Consider the following 24107-nt stretch of genomic DNA (forward strand, 5'->3'; position numbering starts at 1 on the left):
GCCAGCAATGTATATAAATCTGGAAAATGCAGTAGCCTGTCAACTCAATCTCCTTGCAAGTCATATCGCATAGGCACTGTTTACGCCTGCTTCTGAACAGGCCGCTTGACGATGGTCAACCAAATGTCTCTCCAGAAGCCTATGCCACCCTTGACGATGAAACGGGCAGAAGGTTTCCCGGGGACAATCTTGGGTTCGTAATAGCGGAAGAACTGAAACGTCAGCGAACGGTAATTAAAAGAAGAAGAAGAAGAAGAAGAAGAAAATTACCTGAAGCGGTGCCTTGAAGAGTTCCATCATGGCAATATCCCTACCCAGACAAATACGAGAGCCGTAGCCGAAAGAGAAGTTATATTTTGTGTAGAGTTTTGCGCGGTCGGCGTCCAGCCAGCGGTCCGGACGGAACTCGTCCGCATCAGGCCCATAGAGGGAGCGGTCGCGATGGATGATGTACGGGGTTGCTGTGAGCTCTGTGCCGCCGGGGGCGAATTTGCCGTCTAGCTCGATGCCCGGTTCGGCGACGTGACGAGGGAAGATGTTATGGGCGGGCGGGCAGAGACGGAGGGTTTCGCGCACGCAGGCGACGTAGAAGGGGAGATAGGCCATGACCTCTTCGTACTGGGGCATGTTGGAGATGAGACCCTTGGCGGTGGCGGAGTCGATCTCGTCCAGCATGCGTTTGTAGATGAGTGGGTTGTCGAGCAAATACTGGACCATCGACTGGAAGGTGGTGCCTGTGGTGTCGGCGCCCGCGAGCATAACCAGCAAGACCTCGGCTTTGATGTATTCCATGTCGAGGGGCTTGCCTTGGTCGGTGCGGGCCTCGAGGAAGGTTTGCAGTAAGTCGACGCGGCCGGTGTCTTTGCCTTCTTTCATGTCCTGCAGGCGCTGGGCGATGAGTTTATCGCGGAAGCGCATCACCACGCCGATCCCAGAATCGTCGGCTGCCGACGCGACAAGATATTTCTTCAGGAAAGTCGTCTTGATCCATGTCGTGAAGGGGTGGAGACGAGCGAGCAGCCCAAAGGCAGGCAGGCCGTCGTGGAAGCCCTGGATAAGACCGCCTACATCCTTTCCTTGCTCGACAAAGCCGAAGGATCCTCCAAACCCAACTTCGCTAATCACATCGTATGCCATGTATCTATGGGTAATCGAAAATCGAGATATTAGAGAATGGCTAGTCTCAGGCAGTGGGAAGTCACTCACACTGCCCACCACGTAAAATCAAAGCACTGGTTTGTCTGTGCAAATTTCTCATCAAGCTTCTGCAGCCAGCCCTGGATAATGCCATCCATCAGAGGCTCCATCCTCTTGACGTTGCTAAAATTGTACTGCGTAGGCCATCAGACTCGAGCTCTCAGGCTCTTTTGGAAAGACACATACTGGGCCTGCAACGTGCTTTCGGAACGCGGCGTGGGTTTTGTGAGATCGCATGTTGAAAAGACTCTCTGCCTCGCCGAAACTTCCGGTGACATAGTGGCCCGTCTTGTCAGCATTGCGGTGGTACACATCTGGAAGCCGTTCGACGTCGTTCACGAGGAGGAGTGTAGGGGTGATTCGAACAACCGAGCCTACATGTTCTAGTCAGCGGAATGCCTCTCTATTTCCACCCGGCGCACCTTGTAGATAATTATAGACCGACCATATTTTTTCGCCGATTCAATCAGCGCAGCCACCTCTGTCTCTCTCACACTGTGCCAGGCCAGCCACAATCGGGTCACGCCCGCCCAGAAGGGACCCGGGAAGATGGACAGCGGGTGGAAAAAATGGTAGTATACGATTTGATAGAGAAACCTGAGAGCGACATAGCCGCAGAGACCCAGCACGGCATTCGTGAAGGTAACCTTTGATAATATCTCCTCTCCCAGCCCCATCTTGACCGTCTGAAATGGAGATTTGGATGCTGCTCAGCAGATGGGCTCTCTCCCAGGACACAACGGAGAGAAGAAATACGAGCGCTCCTCTTCTAGCACCAGCGAGCTTGCGACCTTTTGGACCCCCCCATTTGCCTGGTCGATCTCTAATATTTCCGCCATGGAGTCGGTACGACTAGTTCATGCGAGTCCATTGCCGCATGGATGCATTAGGCCGTTCCCATCCGCCGACTTGTTCGCCCAATCTCGCAAGGCGCTCTTCAGCGTAGACGGCGTGGCATCCCTCGAGTAGAAAAGATCGCTTTTGCAATGGAGTCGTTTTGAGTTGGAGGCCCGCGCACTCATGCAGACCATGGCCGCAGAGTGGAGACGCCGGCGCTGTAAAAGCTCCTCCGTATAGCGGGTGAGAGGCTGCTTCGTGACGGAGCAAGGGCTCTGAGCGTCGCCATGGTGTGACGAGTCCATCACTCCACAGCTAGTCCTTTGTGATGCATCGTTTCCATTGGCGGAAGGCGGTTTCTGACTCTCTCTCGATGCTCATTCCGCGTCTCGCCAAGGAACCGGTCGTCCAATTCCTGTCCAGGTTACGGAGCTCGACTTCAAACGGCGGCCCGAAGCCATCGCCGTCACTCGTGGGGGGAAAGGGGGGCTGCACGTGATGGTATCCGAACAGGGAAATTAGGGCACAGAGTTAGGGTTTGTGTTCCCCCTGCTTCCTTCCTTCCTTCCCTCCCACCTTCTTCCCACAACGTTTCATCATCTTCGATTTCTTCCCATCTCTTCGACTTTCAGCAAGAAGGAGCTTTTTAACGGATCTCCGATGATTGGAACACACCGCTTTGAGCTGGATCTTTGACCCTAGCCTGCATGCTTCGCTGTCTGACACCAGGTGTCCAGGGGGGGGTTCGCAATCCCTGTACGTTTCTGCCAACCCCGCTTCGAGCTGGGTGACCATTCACGGCGCCGTGTTATGCATAGCTGCTGGGGACTATCGAGTCTCTGTCCAATTATCTAGGTAAAATGCGGTTCTAATCGGCGGTCTGGATAAATTCGAGAAAGTGCAAAAGGAGTGGTGGTCTGGCGAAAACACCGTCGACGTGCAGTAGACAATAGATTGTCATATCTCTGCTAGTAGTACAGTAAGTATCCCTTGCGATCTGCATGGTATTGCATAACGGAATCTGCGGACTGAGCATGATCTTGAGTCCATGCGGATTGTATTAGAATGTCGAGAGAGAGCATATATATAGCCCGTTTTGAATCTTTTATATGCTAGATTACGAACCCCACTAACAATATGCAGTGAGACTAGGTAACATGTTCCTTTTCCTCCTCCTTTGGAATCCTCACCCAGACGACTGTAATCAAGGCGGAAAGCAACTGCATCGCAAGGCCAAACCACCAGATGGCATGCAACCCTTTCAATCCGATGTTTCCGTCCGGCTGCATATCGACACGCGAGCCGATCGCATCTGCGATACTGGTCATGATGGCGGACGAGAGGTTCTGGTTCGTGACGAGCAGGCTACCTGCGGTGCCCTGGTAGGAACGGGCGACGCTGCTGGTGATGAAGATGCTGGCGGCGGCGAAGGCAAGATCCGGGCCGAAGGTGGCGAGCCCGACGCCCGGCATGGAGAGCGCCCAGTAGCTAGAGCGGGGCGTCTGCGGCAGGAAGAAGGTCGGCCCCATGGTAAAAGCTAGCATGGAGAATGTGTAAATGTAATGTCCTGGAATCAGGTGCAGGGTGCGGCTGACGATCCAGGTCGCGAAGACTCCTACGACAGCGTTGGGGAGCAGGTACAGGCCGACCGTCAACGGGGCAGCGTGCTGGATATGCAGCCAGAACTGGACGGCGTAGAACTGCCAGGCGCCGAAGAAGGAGCCAAAGCCCAGGAAGTAGGCGACCATGAGCGGGGTGAAGCCCTGTGTCTTCCACAGGCGGTTGGGGATCAGCGGGCGGGCAACCCGGCGCTCGACAAAGTACATGCTAGCGAGAGCGACGACCCCGACGGCAACCAGGACCAGCGTGTATGGAGCCCACGAGGTGGCCGATCCCTGGGTGAGGCCGAAGAGCAGACACACGCAGCCAGTGATGGCGATGGCCGCGCCGAGGAAGTCGAACTGGCGCCACGAGGGAATCTCCGCGCCCGCGATATCCGCGACGGGCCGCAAGGCAGGAATAACCAGATATGCCGCCAGAGCACAAATCCCCGAGAAGAGCGCATTCGTACCGAAGATCCAGGGCAGCCGGCCCTGCAGCGCGCCACCCTGGACACCACCGAGGAAGAAGCCAAAAGGCGAGGTTGCCGACATGGCAGAGAAGACGCGGTTCTTGCGCAAACCGGGCTTGTACACACGACCCAAGATACTCATGCATCCCGAGACCAGCACGCCGATGGACAAGCCCTGCATGGCGCGGACGAAGAAGAAGAGCGGCGCGCGGGCCGGGGTCAGCGCAAACACACCGACCACATTCCACACGGTCAGCCAGGCAAAGGCGCCCACCATGAGTCGCTTGGGGGGTACCAGGTCGGCGAGCGAGCCGGACACCACGACGGAGACCCCGTTGGCCGTGTTGAAAGCCCCGATCAGCCAGGGAATCTCGGTCGAGGGGATGCCTAGCGCGCGCTGCAGCTGGGCCTGTGAGACCGTCATGTCCCCCAACAGGAAGGCGAACAGCATCAGGCCAGCAGAGCACACGAGGATCAACACCACCTCGGCCGTGAAGCTTCCTATCTCGGGCGGTACGCCTTGATGTCTTCCTTGCTGTGGTGGCGTTGGTATCTGTAGCGGTAGCGGTAGCGGTAGCGGTAGGGTCTGTAGTGGTAGTGTCTGTAGTGGTATATCCGTAACATCAGAGTCACCACAAATGTCCGGCCGCACAGAATATCTACGATGCACAGCCTCGGGCCCCAAACTCCCATCGACAACAACTTGCTCGTGTGCTTCATGCCGTACATTTACACGCTCATGGTTCAACAGCGGATCAGGCGTCTGCATGCCCGTCACCGGCGAGGGAAAGTCATCTGAAGGCGAGTCGAAATCGAGCTCGAGTGGTTCCGCTGGTTCCGCCATGTGTATCGTTTACATCGACAGGAAATGAATAATCCAGAACATGGAGATAAGGATTAGTTACTTTGCTTCGTCTAGTTTATGACTCAGTCAACCCCGCTCGGAATGCCGAATGAGGCATCCCGATACTAACACCACGTAAGTATAAACACTACACTCACTTCTACTTATAACATCCATTTTCTGGGAAGTATTGCAGCACTGGTATTTCCTTGGTAGTCACTAATAGATAGGTACAGAGGAGGTCTAGCCACTGAGCGAGACTTCATTCCCACGCGAGTTGATTGGATACATACAACCTTGACAGCGGGAGGGTCCCGAGATCGACTCCGTCTACATACTTCGTCTACGCTGTAGAATTCAGTACTTTTTGAGGTTCTATTGTACTGTTTGTATGTAGTACAGTCTATAGTAGGTACTATACATATAATTCCGCCCAATGCAAGCCATAAATGTTCATAAACGTCACATCAAACATCAGATCAACATCAGATCCACATCAGTATGATCATAGAAGACAGTATTGGTACATGGTACAACATTCGAAAAGGAAGAGTTTCATAACTGGACATGATAACACGCTAGAGAGACCCATTTTCTGTCTATCCAAAAAAAAAAAAAAAAAGAAAAGAAAAGAAAGAAAATGAAAAAGGCAAAGTCAAAAAAAAAATCAGAGCAGTCAAGAATGAAAATTACAATGGTTGCGTCAGTTGATTTCAATTGTAGAAGGGAGAGAAAAGAAAAAAAAAAAAGAGAGAGTCAATTCGAAGGGTTTCGATATTGATGTCATGACGTCATGAAGACGTTGGTCCAGGAGCGCCAGTCCCGAAGCGGAGATGGGGACCGCGGATCCACCGGCTAGTCCTTTCCTAAAGAGACATCTTCATGACGTCAATGGCGGCCTCTCGTCATACCGAGTCATGCCGAAATTTGGGGGTTGCTGACTGTACACTGGGGTGGTGTATCCTGTACACACTGTACAGCCAGAAGAAGAATGAAGAAGGGGAAAAAGAAAAAAAAAAGAAGAAAAAAAAGTTAACCCCTGCGGCGTCGCTGCTTGCCTGGCCAATCGACCTCCGGGTGCACGACGCGCATGTGACGGGTCAGCGCATCGTTGCGCGAGAAGGTCTTCTCCTCGGTACACAGATGGCAGCGCACTTTCTGTTTACGCGCATTGTGGATCGTGTCCTCATGACGCGTCAGATCGTAGGGTCGCGAGAAGATGGAATTGCACGGCTTGCCCGTCGAGGGATTGATGCGATCGCACCGGTGCGGCCCGGCCTGGGAGTTGCGCGCGTTGGTATCGCGGGTCACCAGATGGCCGCCGGGAGTCGTCGATCGATGTGCCTCTCGCTTGTGCTTCTGTAGCTTGGCCGGGGACTCGAAGCGTAGAGTACAACCGTGATAGGTGCAGGTGTAGGTGCCGGCGTCCGCGGATGTGTCCTCTGGGCGCTGAGGCATCGGCTGATGCTGCTGCTGCTGCTGCTGCTGCATCATCATCACGCGGGCGGCTGTTGGGGGCGACTGCAGGGTGGTGGATCCACTACCCGTCGACTCCATCGTCGGCAGCGACGCCGGAAAGTCCAGTGATGTGGTCTGGGGAGCGAACTGGTAAGGGCCACCACGCACAATTGTGTTTATGTCGGTCGTGGGCGCGGCGGCGGTAGTCGGAACGGTTGTCGGTGTTACCGCTGGGTAATGGGAGGGGAAGGAGGTCATGGAGGTAGAGAAGTTCTGCGCCGGACGGAAGGAGGACGAGCTCTGGCGACGGAGGCCCAAGGGGTCGATCTGGAAGTCAGCGGGCCCGCTGGAGGGGAAGAGACTGGGCATGTTGGCGGCCTCGTCACCCTCGTTGAAGTCGAGCAGGGCATCCTTGGGCGACATGGTCTTGGGCTCCCCCGTCGGCTGGTGACGCGCCGCCAGGTTTAGGCCATTCTGGCCTATGGGCATGCTGGTCGCCATGTGTGTCGTCGGCGGCAGCGGAGTGGTGTCAAAGTCGGCGGCCAGCGGCGAACCATGACGGAAGGGGGAGCGTTCACGAACGAGACCCATGGCGGGCGACTGCGAGCGAGCAGACAGGTGGCCTTGACTGGCGGCCTGCAGCCGATCGGCGAAGACATTACGGTATGGCGTGAAAAGGGATTGTTGTGGTTGGCTTTGTTGCGACTGCTGCGACTGCTGCGATTGCTGTGATTGCTGCTGTTGCATAGGTTGTGATTGAGGTTGTTGTTGTTGTTGCTGTTGTTGTTGTTGTTGCTGCTGCTGCTGCTGCTGTTGTTGTTGTTGTTGTTGTTGTTGCTTCTGTGGCACCATGAACAGCTCATCTTGATAGACATCAGACATGGTGTGGGTGAGTTTGGGGATGTTGGCGAGAGGGCCGGCGGCGGTGTTGGTGTTGCTAGAACCGTATTCTGAAGGTGCATCGAGACGTAAGTAATCATCCATCCACCGGTCAACATCGGGAAATCTGTCCTCACCATTGATCATCGCCTTGGATACGTCGTCTGCCTCGTCATAGTTTGTCTGAGGAGTGACGGGGGAATTTTGGCTAACACTGGAGACTGATTGCGCCATCGAGTAGTCGTTCTGCGACTGGTGTTGAAGCTGTTGTTGTTCCATCACTGCATGTCTCATAGCCAACTCGGCCTCAGGCGCCGAAGGGTCATAGTTCTGAAAGGCAGCAGCCAAGTAGGAGTTCTGAACGGGGGTCTGTACGGGGGTAGGCAGCGGTTTTGTCGACTTCTTCTGCTGCTGCGCCTCCAGTCCGGAGGAGGGGAACCTGGCCGGAGTGAGGAGCGAATTGCTACCCCAACCGTGGTTATTCGTCACCGAGTGTTGTGCCAACATGGGCGTTGTCTGATCAAAGTGATATTGAGGAAGATATTGTTGTTGTTGTTGTTGGTTGTGGAGATAGTACTGCGGCTGCTGCGGTTGTTGCGGCGAGTCCGGTTGTTGAATGTGGATCGAGGGATTATAGGAAGAAGCCGGGGTCATCGAAGGAGCAGAAAGATGATAGCTGCCGTCAAAGACGGCGTAGTCGGAGGAGATGGCCGGTGAGGAGAAGGTAGGCGAAGAAGTGACGGAAGAAGGAGGCGAGGCGAAGTAGAGGGTGGGAGTGGTTGCCGCTGCCGTGGTAGGGTTGGTGGTGTACTGGAAGGGCGACTGCAGACACGCAGACGAGGTGGCAGACGAATCTTGGAAGAAATCGAGCAAGACCTGATCGTCTTGTATGGAATAAAGAGATGTCGGTTCGGTGATGAAGCCCTTACGTGATGTCGATGGGGGCATGAGCATCATGGAAGAAGAAGTAGGCGGGGGGGGGGGGAAGCGTTGTGTGAGGGAGGGAGGGAGAGAGGGAGGGAGAGAGAGAGAGAGAGAGAGAGAGAGAAGAGAAGAGAGAGGAAAGGAAGGATGACTTTTGCCACCTCGCGGCAGGCAGTTGCTTAAATATGGTTGGCAGGTCCTTGATCCCCCTCTGACGACTCAAGATCCGATCTCGAGTTGATTATTGCGCGGGCTTTTGTTTCCAACAGGCTGGGAACAGCCAAAAAAAAAGACGGACAGCAACAACCAATGAATCTGGGTGTGAGTCAACCCGTGGATATGCGGGTGATAAGCTTCCAAATTTTGACTTTTTTTTTTTTTTTTTCGCTGGACGTTGACTCGGCCGGAAGTGGTTGAAGTGTGTGTGGTGACGCTGGGTTTGGGTCGTCAGGAAGATGGCGGAACGGTGGTAGGCGATAAGCAGGATGGATAGATGGATGCCTTGGGGATGGAGGGTAAAGTAATAGAGGGCTGATTTGGAATTCGGGATCGTCGGATGGGGAAAGGGACTACCAATATAGTAGGTTAGTCTGATCTTAATTGACACATGGAGGAGAAAGTGCAGCAGGGGAAGAATTGCTCGCGGGCACGCAAAAGACTATAAGGATTGGCAGACGCTGCACAGAAGCTGGGATGACGTCGCAAAGCACCCGATCGCCGGGTAACAATACCGTATGAGAGAGGGTGCCGTAATTTTCAAAGATCTGCCCTTCCCGTTTTAGGGTAGGGGAAGTTCCAGGGGGGGTTTAGCGCCATCACAGCCACACCCCTGCTCGCTTTAGCCACATGTCTCGGCCTCCATGCATCGGCCTGTCCGTGAAGACTGAGACTGAGTGACTAACGGGTTAGTTGGCAGCTGGTCTCGACTCGAGTCCTCTAGAAGGTTCGCTTCGTACTTGTCGGCTAGAGAAGAGTTTGATTTTCAATCTTTTATTCAAGTAATTACTCTACTTTAGTTCACTGTCCTTCTACTGTCTGAATCTTGTCCATCCAGTGTCCATGTCCTATTGTTGTGTGTCCACCCACTGTCCACCCACTGTCCTCCACTGTCCACCACTGTCCACCCACTGTCCACCCACTGTCCACCCGCTGTCCATGTCCAGTCCAGCCAGTCCACAGTCCCGTCAACCTGGTCCACCGGACCTACCTAAACTACCGATCCACGAAACCCCACCACCAGACGGGGTACGGCCGAGCCACGCATTCATTCTTCAACACGCGGCGATCAACAAGATGTACCAGTAATCTACAAGGGATGAGGACGAAGGAATTAGCTGCATATGTAGTAAGAGATCAATTGTTGGATCGTGAATGTAGAGACTATAGCTGGATGTAACTGTATTAATAATAAAATATTATTATAAAATAATATTAATAATATATCAGAATGTTGTTGTTGTGATTATTATTATTATTATCATTACTAATGTTTTCTATACTCGCACATTCTTAGTCAAAGCCGAAGGGTTCGTCCGACCGTCAGCTGACCGATAGCATGATTTGCGGGGAATCATACTATGAATGAGACTATGCTGCTAGCCTGAGAGTAAACCTTGGAAATCAGTCCCTCAGTCACAATCATCCGAATGACCTAGTCCAGTGACTCGGCCGGTCTGTCTGACTGTCCAAGTGTCATCTGAGTGTCACCTGACTGGTCATGTCTTATCAGAGTACTCTGTAAGTACGGAGTATACGGAGTACTCTGGAGTTACTACCTTCTACCTAGACAACTAGTTCGACTCCATTACTAGACAGTATTTAAAATTGGTGGATCTAAAGTGACTCCGTCGCAGCCAACAGTCATGATCAGCTGAGACATCTTCGTACATACTAATGACTCCGTACTACATTCAACCGTTGATTTACCTGCATACTGCATACCTACCGAAGGTAGCTAGGTAGTTACTCCGTAGATAGATAGGTCTAGATCGGGGTCTGGTCGATCCTTCGGCAGAGTTCGGTCCGCCGGCCCAGCAGTTTCTCCGTCTATTATTAACCGTTCCCAACATCTATTCGGCAAGTCCTCCGTAGCTAAGAATGCACGGATCCGAGTCTAGTCCGGGGTATATCTATCAATAGTGTATTTGTCTTTACTAACTACTACATACTCAGCATCTAGAACTGTCGGAGTCCTCCGTACTCCGTCCACATAGGTAGTCAGTTAGGTAATACTCTGTGCCTAATCTTGTACTCTTTTATTTTTATGATTCTATCTAATCTACCTAGTACTTATTAATAGTATTATGTATACGTATGTAGTATACGAGTACTAACTATAGTTCAACAGGTAGCAGAATTTTTTTCAGACCCGACAGTCCGGCACCTGTCACTAGTATACACTTATCTAAAACAGACTAAAAAAATTATTCCACGTCGACGCAGGGATCAGCAACATCTGAATGGACAGAAAGAATTTTTCCTCCTACAGGAGCACAGCCACAAGCATGGTTGTTGTCCGTGCAAACTCCGAAGCCGCGAGTGCTAGTACAGTACAGTCAGTACAGTCAGTACGGATACCACCTTAGGTACCTACATAACTAGTACCTAGGTACCTATACCTAGTAGGTAAGGTACTCCGTACCTAAGGTAAGTATATAATACTAGCGCAAAACCAAAAGGTATTGTTCGGCCTCGTCGCTTCGGCCATCCCGTTTTTCGTGTTCGACTCCCGTTCTAGAAGCCTGCTATTCCGGGATCCTTTCTCTCCCAACTCCCTATAGGGCTTGGTCTGGCATTCCATACTTAACTAATCCCTGTCGCCCATGGAAAATTTTTCAACACGAAGCAACACGAGGTCGACACCGGAGTAATTCTTTTCACTCTTGCATACATTTCTGCGTCAACGTTCCTTTGACTTGGCCAGCTCTGGTTTTCGTGTCACATACTACGGAGTACATCATAGTAGTCAGCTAACTACTTACTAGTTAGTTACATAGTAGTCCCTACAAGGAAGTCAACAACGAGGTTCACTATCGCCGAACATACTCCGGTCACCGTCTATCAATCGCTTCCCTCCGTCTATCGGCAATACGATGTAGCAGATTCAAATCAAGAATTATTATCTCCTATTAACCGTTAGAAATTATTTATTTTATTTAATCTTAATTAATCACTGTTATTTACACTCTCAGCTGGAGTTCAAGTTCGGGTGTTCGGCTGTCTTAGTACGAGGCCTTAGGCATCAGGATACTACCCTGCATACTACATAGTAATTAGTTACATAGTACACTACTAACATTATTAATTAATAATAGCTTTATGCACGTCGCAGATTTTTATGTCTCTGCCTAGTATTCAGTAGTATGCATGCTGACTGGTCCCTTACATTGAATCCCTACCTTAATTACCCCTGTCAATAGATCCACGGTGTAGCCAATGTACTAGTTATATACTACCTTATGTATACAGATCCACCTACTTGGGCTGACCCAACAACCTGGTTCTCGTATCCTCAAGCTGAACATGGACTCTGACAGGCTAATAACAACACAGTACTCAATTACTAGCTGGGGTTGATCCAGCTGAAGTTGAACAGGAGTCGGATATTTGCCTGCCGCGTCAGCTCGCTGTCATAGTCATCATTGGGTACGTGTAGTTTCAGATGAGAGATTAGCAGCAGCAGCGGAGTTCTCTTCGTATCTACCAGGGATCCTGAATCCTAGATTATGCCTTCATGGAATGTGGTGATGTGTTGGTGTGGCTAGTTACATCCTTTTTATCTGATTTGATCCGCTGATCAGTGGCAACTTCAGCTATCCAGTTATCCAGTTGGGCTGCAGTCCCCTAGATCACAGCCGTGGCGCATCAGACCAAGCGCGAGACACGACGGTCTTCGCCAGTTCGGAGAGCGACCGGCTTGTCTTGAGGTCGAAGATGCTGAGATCTGCTCTCAGAGTCTGCGTGATCCAATTCCGTAACTCTGTCGCCACGAGGGAATCAACCCCCATGTCCATCAACGGCATGTGGATATTGACCTCTGGCTCCGGGATCATGAACATCGTGGCTAGTTTGCTCACGAAACTGTCGACAATTGATTGGACTGCTGTGGATTCGTCTTTCACATTGAGCAGGATCTCTTTGAGTGGCAGGGCTTTCCTGCTTCCCTGTTGGGAGCCGCCCAGGACAGGATCTTCGGTGACTCCCCGGCTTTCGTGTAGAAAAAGGTCACCAAAGCGCGCATCTCGTCTCCAGGGCGCTTCCCCGTGCTGGCTAAATGGAGCAATACCGGTCAAGATCTGGCCGGAGGATGCTCTCGTGTTTCTAGATCGGGAGCTCTGGATAGCCGCCTCGATGAGGTGCAAGACGTCTTCTTCTTCATGCACCCCAAACCCAAGTCGTTCCAAATGTCTGGTGAGTTCTCTCCGATCCGCGACAGCACCAACGGACTTCACAATGCCTAGATCTATCGCAGTGGCAGGAAGACCCTGGCGGACACGATGCGTAGCAAGCGCATCCTGAAACGTATTCCCTGCAGTGTACGCAGCCTGCGAGATATTGCCCAGAGCGCCGGTTGTGGAAGAGAGAGTGATGAAGAACTCAAGGTCGGGCCTCTGGAATTGATCGTGCAGGTTCAAGGTACCGATGAGCTTTGGCTCAAGGACTTCTTGCCACTGGCTGTGACTCATTTTCTCAAACAAGGCGTCCCTCAGAACCATCCCCCCATGGATCACCCCTCGAATTGGGAGCCCCTGCTGTTCCTCCATATGCTGGACCAGGAGACGCAAGCCATTCGGATCGGTAATGTCCAGATTCTTAGCCACCAGGGTTGTTCCCTGAGACCGAAGCCGGTGGTGAAGATGCGAAAAGAAATCCCGATGCTCTTTTCCTTCCGCGTTTCTGGACGCTAAGATGATGTACCTAGCACCGTGGTGAGCCATCCATTTGGCAACCGATGCTCCAATCCCGCCCAGTCCACCAACAATAAGGTAGGAACTATCGGGGGAGAACAGGGTCCGATTGGGTCGGGGAAGAACCTAGATTTTACAAAACGGTCAACGTCAAAACTCAAACCCTCCCTCAGGGTGCTAGTTATTGCTGCAGCAACTTACTTGTACCAAGTCATCACGCTTGGCTGTGATCACGATTTTGCCAACATGCTTTCCTGCCTGCATGGTCCGGAATGCCTGCCGGATGTCGGAAATCGAAGAGGTGTTGATCGGGATCCTGGGTTTCAAAACGCCATCCCTGTGCATGGCAATGACGTTCTCCAGCATCTTGGAAACCCCTCTTTCATCGTTCTTGGCCAGAGGCAAAAGGTCCACCGCACTGAAAGATACCGAGCGTTCAAAATTGGCCATTGCCAGGTGTCGGTTTCGTTGAATGTCTACCTTTCCGATCTCAACAAACCTGCCCAGAGGAGCAATGCAATTCCAGCTCGCCTGCAGAAGTGGACCAGATAAGGAGTTGAGGATCACATCCACACCTCTGCCGTTTGTCATGGCCATGATACTCTCCTCAAAAGAAGTGTCTCGGCTGGATAGAATGTGATCGGCTGGAATCTTGTAGGTATCTTGTAGGAATTTCCCCTTTGCCTCCGAGCCGACACTGGCGTAAATCTCAGCACCGATATGTTGCGCGAGATTGATGGCTGCCTGCCCAACACCACCGGCTGCTGCATGGATAAGAACACTTTCTTCTTGCTTCAGTCGTGCAACTTTGACCAAGGAGTGATAGGCAGTCAGGTAGATAACTGGAATTGAGGCCGCATACTCAAATTCCATGGTCTCGGGAATCGACGCGACTAATGCTGAAGAGACATGCACCTTGTTTGCCCAATGTCCAGTTGGTAGAAACGCGCACACGCGGTCTCCCACACGGAACTGCCGTTGAGCTTTCAAACCCACCTGTGACACGTATCCGGCACATTCGAAGCCCATATACTCTTCCTTCATTTGTCCCATCGCCACCATGACATCCCGGAAATTGAGACCAAATGCTCTGGGCTCGATTTCCACCATATGATCTGGCAATGCGGGACTGGCGACAGGTTCTTCCACAAAGGTCAGGCTATTGAGATCTCCGGGGTGGGTTGCTTGCAGTCTGACATATGATGTCTTGGGGAAGTTGAAATCCTGCTTCACAATCTGCGGATTCCCGTCACTAAGCTGGGCCTTGATGGCCTGGTTCAGCGCACGATCCTCGCAAAGGCGGGGAACAAGAATGCGCCCTTGTCGTTCGGCAAATTCATAGTCCAGATCATCCTCAGCTTTAGCAGCCCGGAACAGTGTTGATTTCAGCACCTCCACAATGCCATTGATATCGCTGAGCCCTCCTAGCTCCGACGCCGGATCCAAATCCAGACTAAGAAAATGTTTGCCGGGGTTCTCTGCTCGCAATGTTCGCAGCAATCCTACTGCCAATGCGGATTCAGGGAACTCACAGTTGATAGCCCCCCCTTTTGTGACCCAGAGGATATATCGCGCAGCCTGAACCCGAGACTTACAGAGTTCAAAATTACCCGCGCTCAGGTTTCCGAGAGTTGTGGATGGAAGATCTCCAAGGTACAGGACTGCTTGGGCAGTTACTCCCTCCTCATTCGCAGAGTGTATGGTGCAAGAACTGCCAGTTGCGGTGTGTATCGACCGGGAGAGTGTCTCGAGCCATGTGTCCGGGAGAGCTGGTGCAGGAGGGATCACGATCGCGATCTGCTCAGGGCTTCTAGGCTGGGGTTGCTCGGAAGATGCGGTGGCCATCATCACGCTCAGCAGATAATGGTCTCGATTTTCACAATCTCCAATTTCGAAAATCTCTTTCTCAAAGCCCGCTCGTCGCATAATCGCCTTCCATGATTCCACGCTCGCAATAGGTGAGAGACTTCGCTCGGGCTCCTCACTCAGCCACCATCCGGGGAGAGTCCCAAACACCAATTGAACGTCCATTTCATCGCGGGTACTTTCCACCATGATTAGTTTGCCACCAGGTTTCAACAGCTTCCGAACATTTTGCATGGTTCGGTACAGGTTTCTGGTAGCGTGAAGGACTGAACATGCGACTACCAGGTCATAGGTACCATTCTCAAAGGACTGGCTCGCTGGGTCTTCTTCGATGTCCAGCTTGGCGTAGTTGATTCTCCCGTCCAAGAACCCGAACTTTTCCCGAGCTCTCTCGAAGAAACCCGAGGAAATATCAGTGAAGTCCAGATGTCCGAGTCTGGGCGCGGGTCTGTTCGGATCCTTGGCCCCAAGGCCACGGAGTATAGCGGCTGTGCAGGATCCAGTCCCTGCGCCGATTTCAAGGATTTTGGCACGAGAGGTCCCATGTGCAAAGAGAGCGACGAGCTTTTCAACCTGGGACAATGATTGAGGCATCTTCAGGGCATTCAAATAGTATTGATCCAGGAGACCGTCTCTCCTCATTAAATCAAGTGGCTCGGTCTGCTTTCGTAAAATCGAAAGGAGATTCTTTCCTATTTGAAGCACAATTTTCCCATTCACGCTCTGCGACACGACTCTCTGATATAACTCTTCCTCTCCCTCCCTCCCTTCTACTCCTTCACTGGAATGGGTGGCCGAAACAATATGTTTCATCCAGTCTACCAGCTTTTTTCCATGCCATCCCAGCTGGCCTTCGTCTTGCTTGGTCAAGGAATTCAAAGTCTTCTTCGCCAAACAGATGACCGCTTGATCCAGATCATGCAGCGCCTCTTGTTCGCGGGGATCACTTTCTTCCATCATGAGAAGGCTATGGAGATCCTCGTGCGAGAAGAGAGAAAGATGAGGAGCCCAATCTGTCCTCAAACAATGCTTTCCATCCCCAGTGCCATCAATTTTTCGATTTCGCTCCACTGATCGGCAGAGCATTCCAGTCACCTGGATCAGGGAGCCAGACCAAAATAAGCTAGCATCGGTAACGTCCAGCTGTAGATTATAGCCCTCTCGATTCTCCGAGGTCTCGGATGCGGAAACGATGAATTGCCATCCCGGATTCGCTCGGGCCGTGGACGAGATGTACACACTTTTGACAAAGAACGGGAGTGTGAGGCCCCTCTGCTTCATCACCGTCCGTGGAACCGCGGAGTAGCTGGAATGAAAGATGGTATCAAGAATAGTCGCATGGATTCGAAGGCCGGGTTTATCTTGGCTTGGTAGAATAGGGCCGGTCTCTGGCACCGAACAGGCAGCGAGGGACATACTGTCAGCAGCCTTGATGGACTGAACATTGCGGAAGGCAGGTCCAAATGTAGGAGCATGGCCGTCCAGCAGATCATACCAATCCCCTGCCTCAATATTCTCCAGCCGTCGACAAGCCGATTGCTCGCGAGCGAGAAGAGATGGTTGCTGGATTCTCTTTGTCTTTTCAGGGACGGCTGAGATGAATCCTCGGCAATGCTCAAGGAAAACACCCTTGGAGGTCACCGTATGGATGCGGAATCTGCGTCGCAACACCGGGCTCAGGCCGTCTTCTTCGAGTTCACGCAGGGAAAAGTGGACCTCGATTCCATCAGGAGTGTTTGGTATCACAAGGGCATTCAGAAGCTCTATGTCGCTGAGTTGAAACCCGCCAATGGCCTCGAAATTTCCGGAATAAGTCTGTTCAAACGCCTCAATAGCCATACACACAAATCCAGATCCGGGAAAGACGATTTGGGATTGAATCGTATGGTCTTGGACCCACGGTATATCGGAAACTCGAAGTCGTCGGTGCCATGTTGGCTCGGCAGGATTGAGTCCGGGAATCCGTGTACCGAGAAACTCATGTTGTCCATGATTACGCATCCGTTCATCTCGTTCTGCATGAGACTCGATCGAATATCTCATTGAATGGTTCCAAGGATAATGAGGTAGATCAGTGATAGGTTTCAAACCCTCCAGTCCCAGGGGGAAATTGATAGCCTGCAAGTTCACCTCGCAGCCCCTCATCTTCAGCAGACATGCAAGATCCTGCATGGTCTGGACGGCATCCTTGCCGCGAGAGAGGCAGGAAGCGTAAGGGATCTTGTGGTTCTTCAATTCTGGAAGTCGCATGGTTTCACGGATGGGTCCTGCCAACGCTCCATGCGGGCCGATTTCAATGATCACGTCAACTTTCGGCTGCGATTTATCTTCTCCTCCTCCAAGGATCATCTTGCACAAAGATTCCTGGAATAATACCGGCTGCAGCATGTTTTTTGTCCAGTAAGTGGGATTCAACTGTTGGGCTGAGTTGAGCAGGCCTCCGGTGACGGATGAGGAAAAGAGAATATTGCCAAAATCTCCATTGTTTTCCAAATGCTGATTAAGATAGGACTCGTATTTTTCGGCAATAGGCTGCATATGTGGTGAATGATAAGCAGCTCCAACTTTCAGGCGACGGGCAAAAACATTCCCTCCAGTTGCCAGCTTTTCCACTTCATCAAGTGCTTCGATGTCTCCAGACAAGGTCACGCTCGAAGGGCTATTTACACAGGCGACAACGATGGTGCCGGAGGAGATGCGCTGGGTGTATTCAAGAGCTTCCTCCCGTCCCTTTCCGAGAGCCAGCATGGAAGTACTCACGGATGAACCTTTGATCAATTCATCGCAGAGATAGCCTCGGTAAAAAGCAGTCACCACAGCCTCCCTGAAACTCAACGCTCCAGAGGCATAGGCTGCGGCGATTTCTCCACTCGAATGGCCTGTAACAGCAGTCGGTCGAATTCCCCACTGAGACAACAAACGGACAAGGCATATCTGAAGTACAACACAGAGGGGGAAGCTGAGACCCGGCTCGTTGACTCGTGTTGTTTTCTCGTCCTTTGTAAATTCGTCTGTTTGGTGGTTTTCGTCAATATAAATCTCGTGTTGAGTCTAGCAATGGATTTAACCCTACCTAATAGTCTCCAGGCAGCTCCCAAGTTCTGGAGCACCTCATGTGCTTCCTGCATCGATTCCATGAATTGTGGATAGGCAGTCATCAACTGCCGGCCCATGGCGAACCACTGAGCACCTTGTCCAGTAAAGACAAAGCCAAGCCGTGGGCCCTGACCAGCCGGGGCCAGAGATATCCGTTGAGGGTCTGAAAGGGCATCTCTGACGCCTCCCAAAGTCTGACCAGAGACTGCAAATTTCCATTGGAAATCAGAGCGTCGAAGGGCGAGGGTATAAGACAACTCGGATAGCCTTCTCTCCGCTCCTCGGCCCATAAGGTAGTCCTGGAAGTTCTGTACCATCCTACGTAGGCCTTTCTCATCCTTGGCGCTGAGCACAAAGATGTAATGCCTGTTGCTGTAGCAGGGACTGTACCGATCAATGGGCTGCTCGGCAGCAACATTGAACGCGGCGTGGTAATCTATTTCAAAGGCTCCCGGCTCAAGAGAAGCTGCTCTTCGGTAGTAGGCTGCACTCTCCATAATGACATGGCCGTTGGTTCCTCCGTATCCAAAGTTGCTGATCGATGCTCTTCGTAATTTATGTGTTGGCCATTTCTCCAGTTGAGTGGGAACCTGAAAAGAACACGTAAGTCAGACAAATGAATACAAGATTCAAACTAACGTCACTGGTGGCTTTCCCCGATCATACTTTGAGTTTGAGACCCTGAAAGTCAATGGAAGGGTTGGGAGATTCGAAATTGGCGGCAGGAGGAATGAGGCCATGCTCGAGCATCATAGCAACCTTGATGATTGACGCGAGACCACTAGCACTTTCCAAATGACCGAAATTGGCCTTGATGGATCCAATGCACATCGGCTCTTCTGGCGAGCGATTCTCTCCAAAGACCGTTCCAATCGCGTTCAGTTCAGTGCCGTCGCCCGCAATAGTCCCCGTCCCGTGAGCTTCGACGTAGGTGGTATCTTTGGGATCCAGCCCAGCGCGGACATAACAGTCGCGGATGAGAAGTTCCTGAGCTCGCTGGGATGGCGTCGTAATCGTTGATGTTCTTCCATCCTGGTTGACTCCAGTTTCACGAATAACCGCCCGGATTGGATCACCGTCACGCAAGGCATCAGCGAGAGGCTTAAGCAGAATGCTACACACCCCATCGCCACGACCATATCCGGAGGCTCGATGATCAAAGGAGAAACACTTTCCTTCGTTGCTGAGGAGTCTGTTCTTATCGTCCAAATTAGACTATCTCTCGCAAGAGAAAAGTGCTACTACCGGGAAAGAAGAAGAGAAAAAAAAAGGGGGGGAACTTGCCCGAGGTTCGAAAGAGCAATGAAAGTCTGCGGGTTGAGCAACAGGTTTGAGCCCCCAACAATGGACATTTTCGATTCACCGGCCCGCAAGCTCTGACAAGCCAAGTGCAAGGCCACCAGGCTGGTTGAACAGCCTGTATCCAAGTTCACGCTGGGGGCTCGCAGGTCGAAGAAGTGAGAGACGCGGTTCGACAGCATGGCGCCTCCGGTCCCGGTGAGGAAGGAGCGGGGAAGGTTGGTGGACTCCCTGAGCAGTCTCTCCTGGTAGTCTTTGAAAGAGTATCCAGAATAGACAGAAGTCAAGCTGCCAGCCATTTCTGCGATTGTCATTCCAGCTGACAGGTTTAGTTCAGTGTACAGTCTGGGTTTCGTTTTCTTTTCTCCTGGGAGAGACTTTGCTTACCACTCTCAAAGGTCTCATAGACACATTCCAGTTGCATCCGCAATTGAGGGTCCATTGCCTAGAAACCCAGGTTAGAAGGCTTCCTTTCGATGTCTACTATCAAACATACACTGGCTGCTTCGGCTGTAAGGTTGAAAAATGCCGCATCAAAGACGAAAACGTCATCTTTCATGAAGTGACCGGAGTGTGTATTCATCTAGACCCGCCATTGTCAGTTTCAAAGGAAGAGGAAGAGCGTCAATAAGGATGGACACTGTGACAGTACAGTGCCTATATGATCGGCGTCAGGGTGGAAGAATCCCTTCGAGTTGAAGCGATCTTCTGGGACGGTTGAACTGGTGTTGACAGCCTCGGCGCAGGCTTGCCACAAGGCCTCTGGGGTTCTCGCGTCGCCAGAGAGTCGGCAACCCATGCCGATTATGGCAATCGGCTGAAGAATCGATGCTGGAGCCATTTTGGTTTCAAAAGGAGTCAAAAAAAAACCGATATATTGTGTTAAGTGACTTCAGATCTGTGATACTATACGTCTTATATAGCTACCCAGGTAAGCATTTGATCAGATTAGACCTAAATGCCCTGTTTCTCCTGATAAAACGGAATGTATCAATAGACATTCTTCGTCAAACCTCATGAAGCGTTACACAGGCTCAATTGTTCTTCAGGATACTTAACCGCCAGTAAGGCGAGCAAGGAGGTGGAATGATGATCAGAAACCTAGAATTCATATGACTTCATCATATCTCTCATCTGTGATCTACGAAAGTCATAAATAGCATCAAGGGAGAGATCGCAAATTTAAAGTTCAACTCAATTTCTCAACTATTTTTGATACTGCTTGAAGAAATGGTGCCCACAATTTGTACTATTGATGCTTCCCAGCCAATCGGGGATATCTGTGAGGTTCTTGCTCAAGATGGCGCGGTCATTGTATCCAACTTCCTTTCCCTTGAGCTGGTGAAGGAATGCATGGATATCAGCAAGTATATCATCAGTGTTCCTATAACGAACATGAATCATGACAATAAAAAGTACTAATTCGAGGTGTGGTCTAGAGATATGTATAAGCCGAAAGTCTTTAACGCTGTACTCGAGGGCTTTTTCCCTGCGAAATCCGAGCGCGTTTATGTACAAAGTCTGCTTCTATTTCTATATCGATCCTATGTTAATCCGTATGTAGGGCCTCCTTGGCAAAATGCCAAACCAAATTGTCCAGATCATGCGTCTCCCTGTTTGGCAGAAAATCATGGAGCATTTTCTCCAGTAAGTTGTCCTCCTCTTTGGTTGAGCCGGTGTGAGATACTCAAATCTCCTTTTTCTGGCCTAGAAAGCCTTTCAAATTCTACGTGGGAGAGAAACTTGTGGAAAATCTCAGCGGCTACACGTTGTCAACTTCTGCAATGCTTCGCCTCGTCCCCGGAGCTGAGCGGCAGCCTTTGCACAGGGTACGATTCAAATCCATATACAGCCTTTTCCTTTCAGAACTGCTACTTACATTGCTGGTTTACACCGAGCAGGATGGAATTCCCTGGCAAGCTGGACCCAACCTGGAAGATCCTCTTGACACCCCTATGGTTGGGTGTCTGATTGCTGGATCCAAGTGTACTTACAAGAACGGGGTAAGACTGCCTCAAAATTATGTACGGTATGCATCTGATACACATCTAGGCAACTCTGGTTATTCCCGGAAGTCACAAGTGGCCTGTGGACCGTGTTCCTAAGCTTGAAGAATGCGCAATTGCCGAAATGGAGCCTGGTTCGGCGCTTTTTACTCTTGGAAGTGAGTAATTGGAGAAGAAGAAAACGTTTACCAGGATCTAGTACTACCTTCTAGCAACTTACCATGCTGGGGGTGAGAATAAATGTACAAGTGAAGATCCTGAGGCTATTCGTGCACTGTTCGCAGTTTTTGGGTACGTGATTTTTATCTGTTCTCTCCAGACCCTTTCTTGACACAGTGATTCATGACTCTAATCCTCCCAGTCAACGAGATTACCTCCGTCGCAACCAGGAAGAGGTCCTTTCGACCCCTGCCGAAATTGCCTGTGAACTTCCAGACGACATTCTCAGGCTGACGGGATATTGTGAGTGTGACAGGCAGGCTCGATTCGATTCATACAGATGATAATGATATATCCCCCTTGCATAGACAAATCTGTGGGCAGTATCGGCCATATCGAACACCGCAATCCAATTGAATTCATCAGAGACGGAATGTCTCTCGGCAAAGTTCCGACAAGGTTGAATTATCTTGCTGGAAAGCGTGGTATGTGCCTTTTACCTGAGTAAAAGATCAATAAGAGACTCACAGATTATGAATCCGCATAAAACTGCTTTATAGTTAGCTTGCACTCAGATATGAATAAAACAATATCAGTAGAAAAGATAAAGACTGAGATCATTCATCTACTTCTACTCAGTGTAGTGAGGCATATATTGTCGCCTCAGGCACACTTTACCTCAGATGACGAACCTCGCTAATGCCACGTGACCCCGCTCCGCACACAAAAAATAACCCACGCTATTCCCCATCAGTCCTAGAGCCAAGTCCAATTTTGTGTGGGTTTTTCGCTTCATCTTCTTCGCACCTGGAATCAGCAACCTCGACCCTTTACGCCCAGCAATCCAGTTCAGCGCCCAGCTCAATAAAATCAGTAAAAATGGCCAAGGCTAAGAAGGTGAGAGGACTTGAGTCTATTTCTCTGATGTGAACCTTTTTCTTTTGCTAATCCTGCTCTTCTAGACCGGTGATACGTACGCACACCCAAGTTCCCTCGAAGCTCGACAGTACGGGAAAAAAAAATACTAACATCTCGTCTCCAGCCTCGCCTCCCGTCTGGCGCTCGTCATGAAGTCGGGTAAGGTCACCATGGGTACCAAGACCACCCTGAAGACCATCCGCTCCGGCAAGGCCAAGCTCGTCCTCATCGCTGCCAACTGCCCTCCCCTCCGCAAGTCTGAGCTTGAATACGTACGAACCCTTAACCCTTTGAAAAGAAAAATTCTCTTGGGCGCAATATTCTAACGTTTCCCAGATGGCCATGCTTGCCAAGACCCCCGTCCACCACTTCAGCGGCAACAACGTAAGTCGCCTACCCCCGCGCCGCTCCATTGCTCAGAGAAGAGGTCGCGTCCCGTGAACCGTGACTTCGGAGAGTGGATCCGCTCGGAGAAAGCTCCTCCTCCCTCTGCGGAGAAGAAGCTGGAGAGCACGTCGTTAACTTATCTTTCAATATAGATTGAGCTCGGTACCGCTTGCGGTAAGCTCTACCGCTGCAGCGTCATGGTAAGCAATTCTTGAAATCGAAGAAGAAGAAAAAAAAGAGGAAGACAATACTAACGATTCAGGCCATCCTTGACGCCGGTGACTCCGACATCCTCAGCCGTGAGGCTTAGATTTGATAAAAACTGGGTTGTTGGGATTTGCTGAACGCCGTCTGATGTCTCACCACCGTGATACATATCGGATACGGATACGATTATGAGGGAAAGATGAAACCACAGAGAGACCTGTAATACAGACGGGTCCATCATCACGTTGAAACAGACGTGCTCGATCTGTTGGTGATGGATTTGTATCAGACCGGCCAAGGGCACAAAAAATCAAAATGAAAATCAAAACAAATTTAAAAAAAAATGTACATGGCATCTGCCGGGTCAACGTTGCTGTCAAGTGCAGCTTCGCTAGCCTGGTTCTTTGTGATTGCAATTGTAACTTTGATATGTAGCAATTCAGGTGTTCATAGCACTCTTTATGATGAGTGGTAGAAGTCCATCTCGTAAGTTGATGTATTAAGTTGCAATTATTATCCATTAAAGTCCTTTCTACTGCATCAATCTCTAGTCCCTTCATAAGCCTGGATCCATGTTGATTTTCGACAAGCCATGTTCACCTTTTCAAACAGGACAGGCTATGATGATACTCCTACGATGTCTCTGTCATTCATTCCTAGGTATCGAGTCGGTCTCAGGTGGAGTATCCCTGATTTGCTCAATGCTGACCTCGTCCAAACGCATGACACTGGTTTGAGAATGTCATTTAACAACAGAGTTATCATTTGTGTAACCGGAACCTCTCGACGACCAACCACGGCCTGTAGGGTCTTGACAAGGTTCGTAGTGGGTACCTTTTCCTTGAAGGAATCCGTGAAGAAAAGCGCATGGAGAAATGATGGATAGTACCAGTCGAGGTCCCAATTCCTGGATACCAGCATACCTAGACAGCTTCGGAAGCTTGCCGCCCCGTGTGTTTTAAAAAAAAAAATCAGTAGTCAAAGTCCCACAGGTCTGGATAGGAATGTAGGAGAAATTCTTCCTATTATATCGATTTCCGATTGTCCAACTA

The 24107-nt window shown here is 50.8% G+C and overlaps 7 protein-coding genes across 7 annotated transcripts; 3 read left to right on the plus strand and 4 right to left on the minus strand.

The window, feature by feature from the left end:
• Positions 1–80: 80 nt before the first annotated feature.
• ASPZODRAFT_58830 (hypothetical protein) lies at positions 81–1874 on the minus strand (the record flags this gene model as incomplete). The annotated part of the gene is made up of 5 exons (XM_022728804.1): positions 81–212; positions 271–1141; positions 1207–1331; positions 1384–1571; positions 1643–1874. The coding sequence occupies 5 exons, from the start codon at positions 1872–1874 to the stop codon at positions 81–83; spliced, it is 1548 nt and encodes a 515-aa protein (XP_022584497.1).
• Positions 1875–2903: 1029 nt separating this feature from the next.
• On the minus strand, positions 2904–4969 carry ASPZODRAFT_128577 (hypothetical protein). Its single transcript, XM_022722060.1, has one exon. The coding sequence runs from the start codon at positions 4554–4556 to the stop codon at positions 3183–3185; it is 1374 nt and encodes a 457-aa protein (XP_022584498.1). The 5' UTR covers positions 4557–4969; the 3' UTR covers positions 2904–3182.
• Positions 4970–5981: 1012 nt separating this feature from the next.
• ASPZODRAFT_58031 (hypothetical protein) lies at positions 5982–8240 on the minus strand (the record flags this gene model as incomplete). Its single annotated transcript, XM_022728736.1, has 2 exons — positions 5982–7133; positions 7257–8240. The coding sequence occupies 2 exons, from the start codon at positions 8238–8240 to the stop codon at positions 5982–5984; spliced, it is 2136 nt and encodes a 711-aa protein (XP_022584499.1).
• A 959-nt stretch (positions 8241–9199) lies between these two features.
• On the plus strand, positions 9200–9594 carry ASPZODRAFT_128579 (hypothetical protein). The gene has a single exon (XM_022722061.1). The coding sequence runs from the start codon at positions 9270–9272 to the stop codon at positions 9513–9515; it is 246 nt and encodes an 81-aa protein (XP_022584500.1). The 5' UTR covers positions 9200–9269; the 3' UTR covers positions 9516–9594.
• Positions 9595–11621: 2027 nt separating this feature from the next.
• ASPZODRAFT_109969 (hypothetical protein) lies at positions 11622–20198 on the minus strand. Its single transcript, XM_022720987.1, has 8 exons — positions 20031–20198; positions 19875–19961; positions 19766–19823; positions 19364–19697; positions 18746–19271; positions 18057–18669; positions 13319–17994; positions 11622–13243 (listed from the first exon to the last, which is right to left on the minus strand). Exons 1-8 carry the CDS (start codon positions 20175–20177, stop codon positions 12059–12061), a joined length of 7626 nt encoding a protein of 2541 aa, XP_022584501.1. The 5' UTR covers positions 20178–20198; the 3' UTR covers positions 11622–12058.
• A 619-nt stretch (positions 20199–20817) lies between these two features.
• On the plus strand, positions 20818–22142 carry ASPZODRAFT_22693 (hypothetical protein). The gene is made up of 8 exons (XM_022727900.1): positions 20818–20890; positions 20943–21025; positions 21090–21207; positions 21280–21381; positions 21431–21542; positions 21597–21675; positions 21746–21846; positions 21912–22142. The coding sequence occupies exons 1-8, from the start codon at positions 20822–20824 to the stop codon at positions 22049–22051; spliced, it is 804 nt and encodes a 267-aa protein (XP_022584502.1). The 5' UTR covers positions 20818–20821; the 3' UTR covers positions 22052–22142.
• Positions 22143–22357: 215 nt separating this feature from the next.
• On the plus strand, positions 22358–23296 carry ASPZODRAFT_22694 (hypothetical protein). The gene is made up of 6 exons (XM_022727901.1): positions 22358–22440; positions 22506–22516; positions 22586–22733; positions 22798–22845; positions 23001–23048; positions 23111–23296. Exons 1-6 carry the CDS (start codon positions 22423–22425, stop codon positions 23156–23158), a joined length of 321 nt encoding a protein of 106 aa, XP_022584503.1. The 5' UTR covers positions 22358–22422; the 3' UTR covers positions 23159–23296.
• The last annotated feature ends 811 nt before the right edge of the window (positions 23297–24107 follow it).

The sequence above is a fragment of the Penicilliopsis zonata genome, assembly GCF_001890105.1.
Source record: "Penicilliopsis zonata CBS 506.65 unplaced genomic scaffold ASPZOscaffold_2, whole genome shotgun sequence".
Lineage (NCBI taxonomy): Eukaryota > Fungi > Ascomycota > Eurotiomycetes > Eurotiales > Aspergillaceae > Penicilliopsis > Penicilliopsis zonata.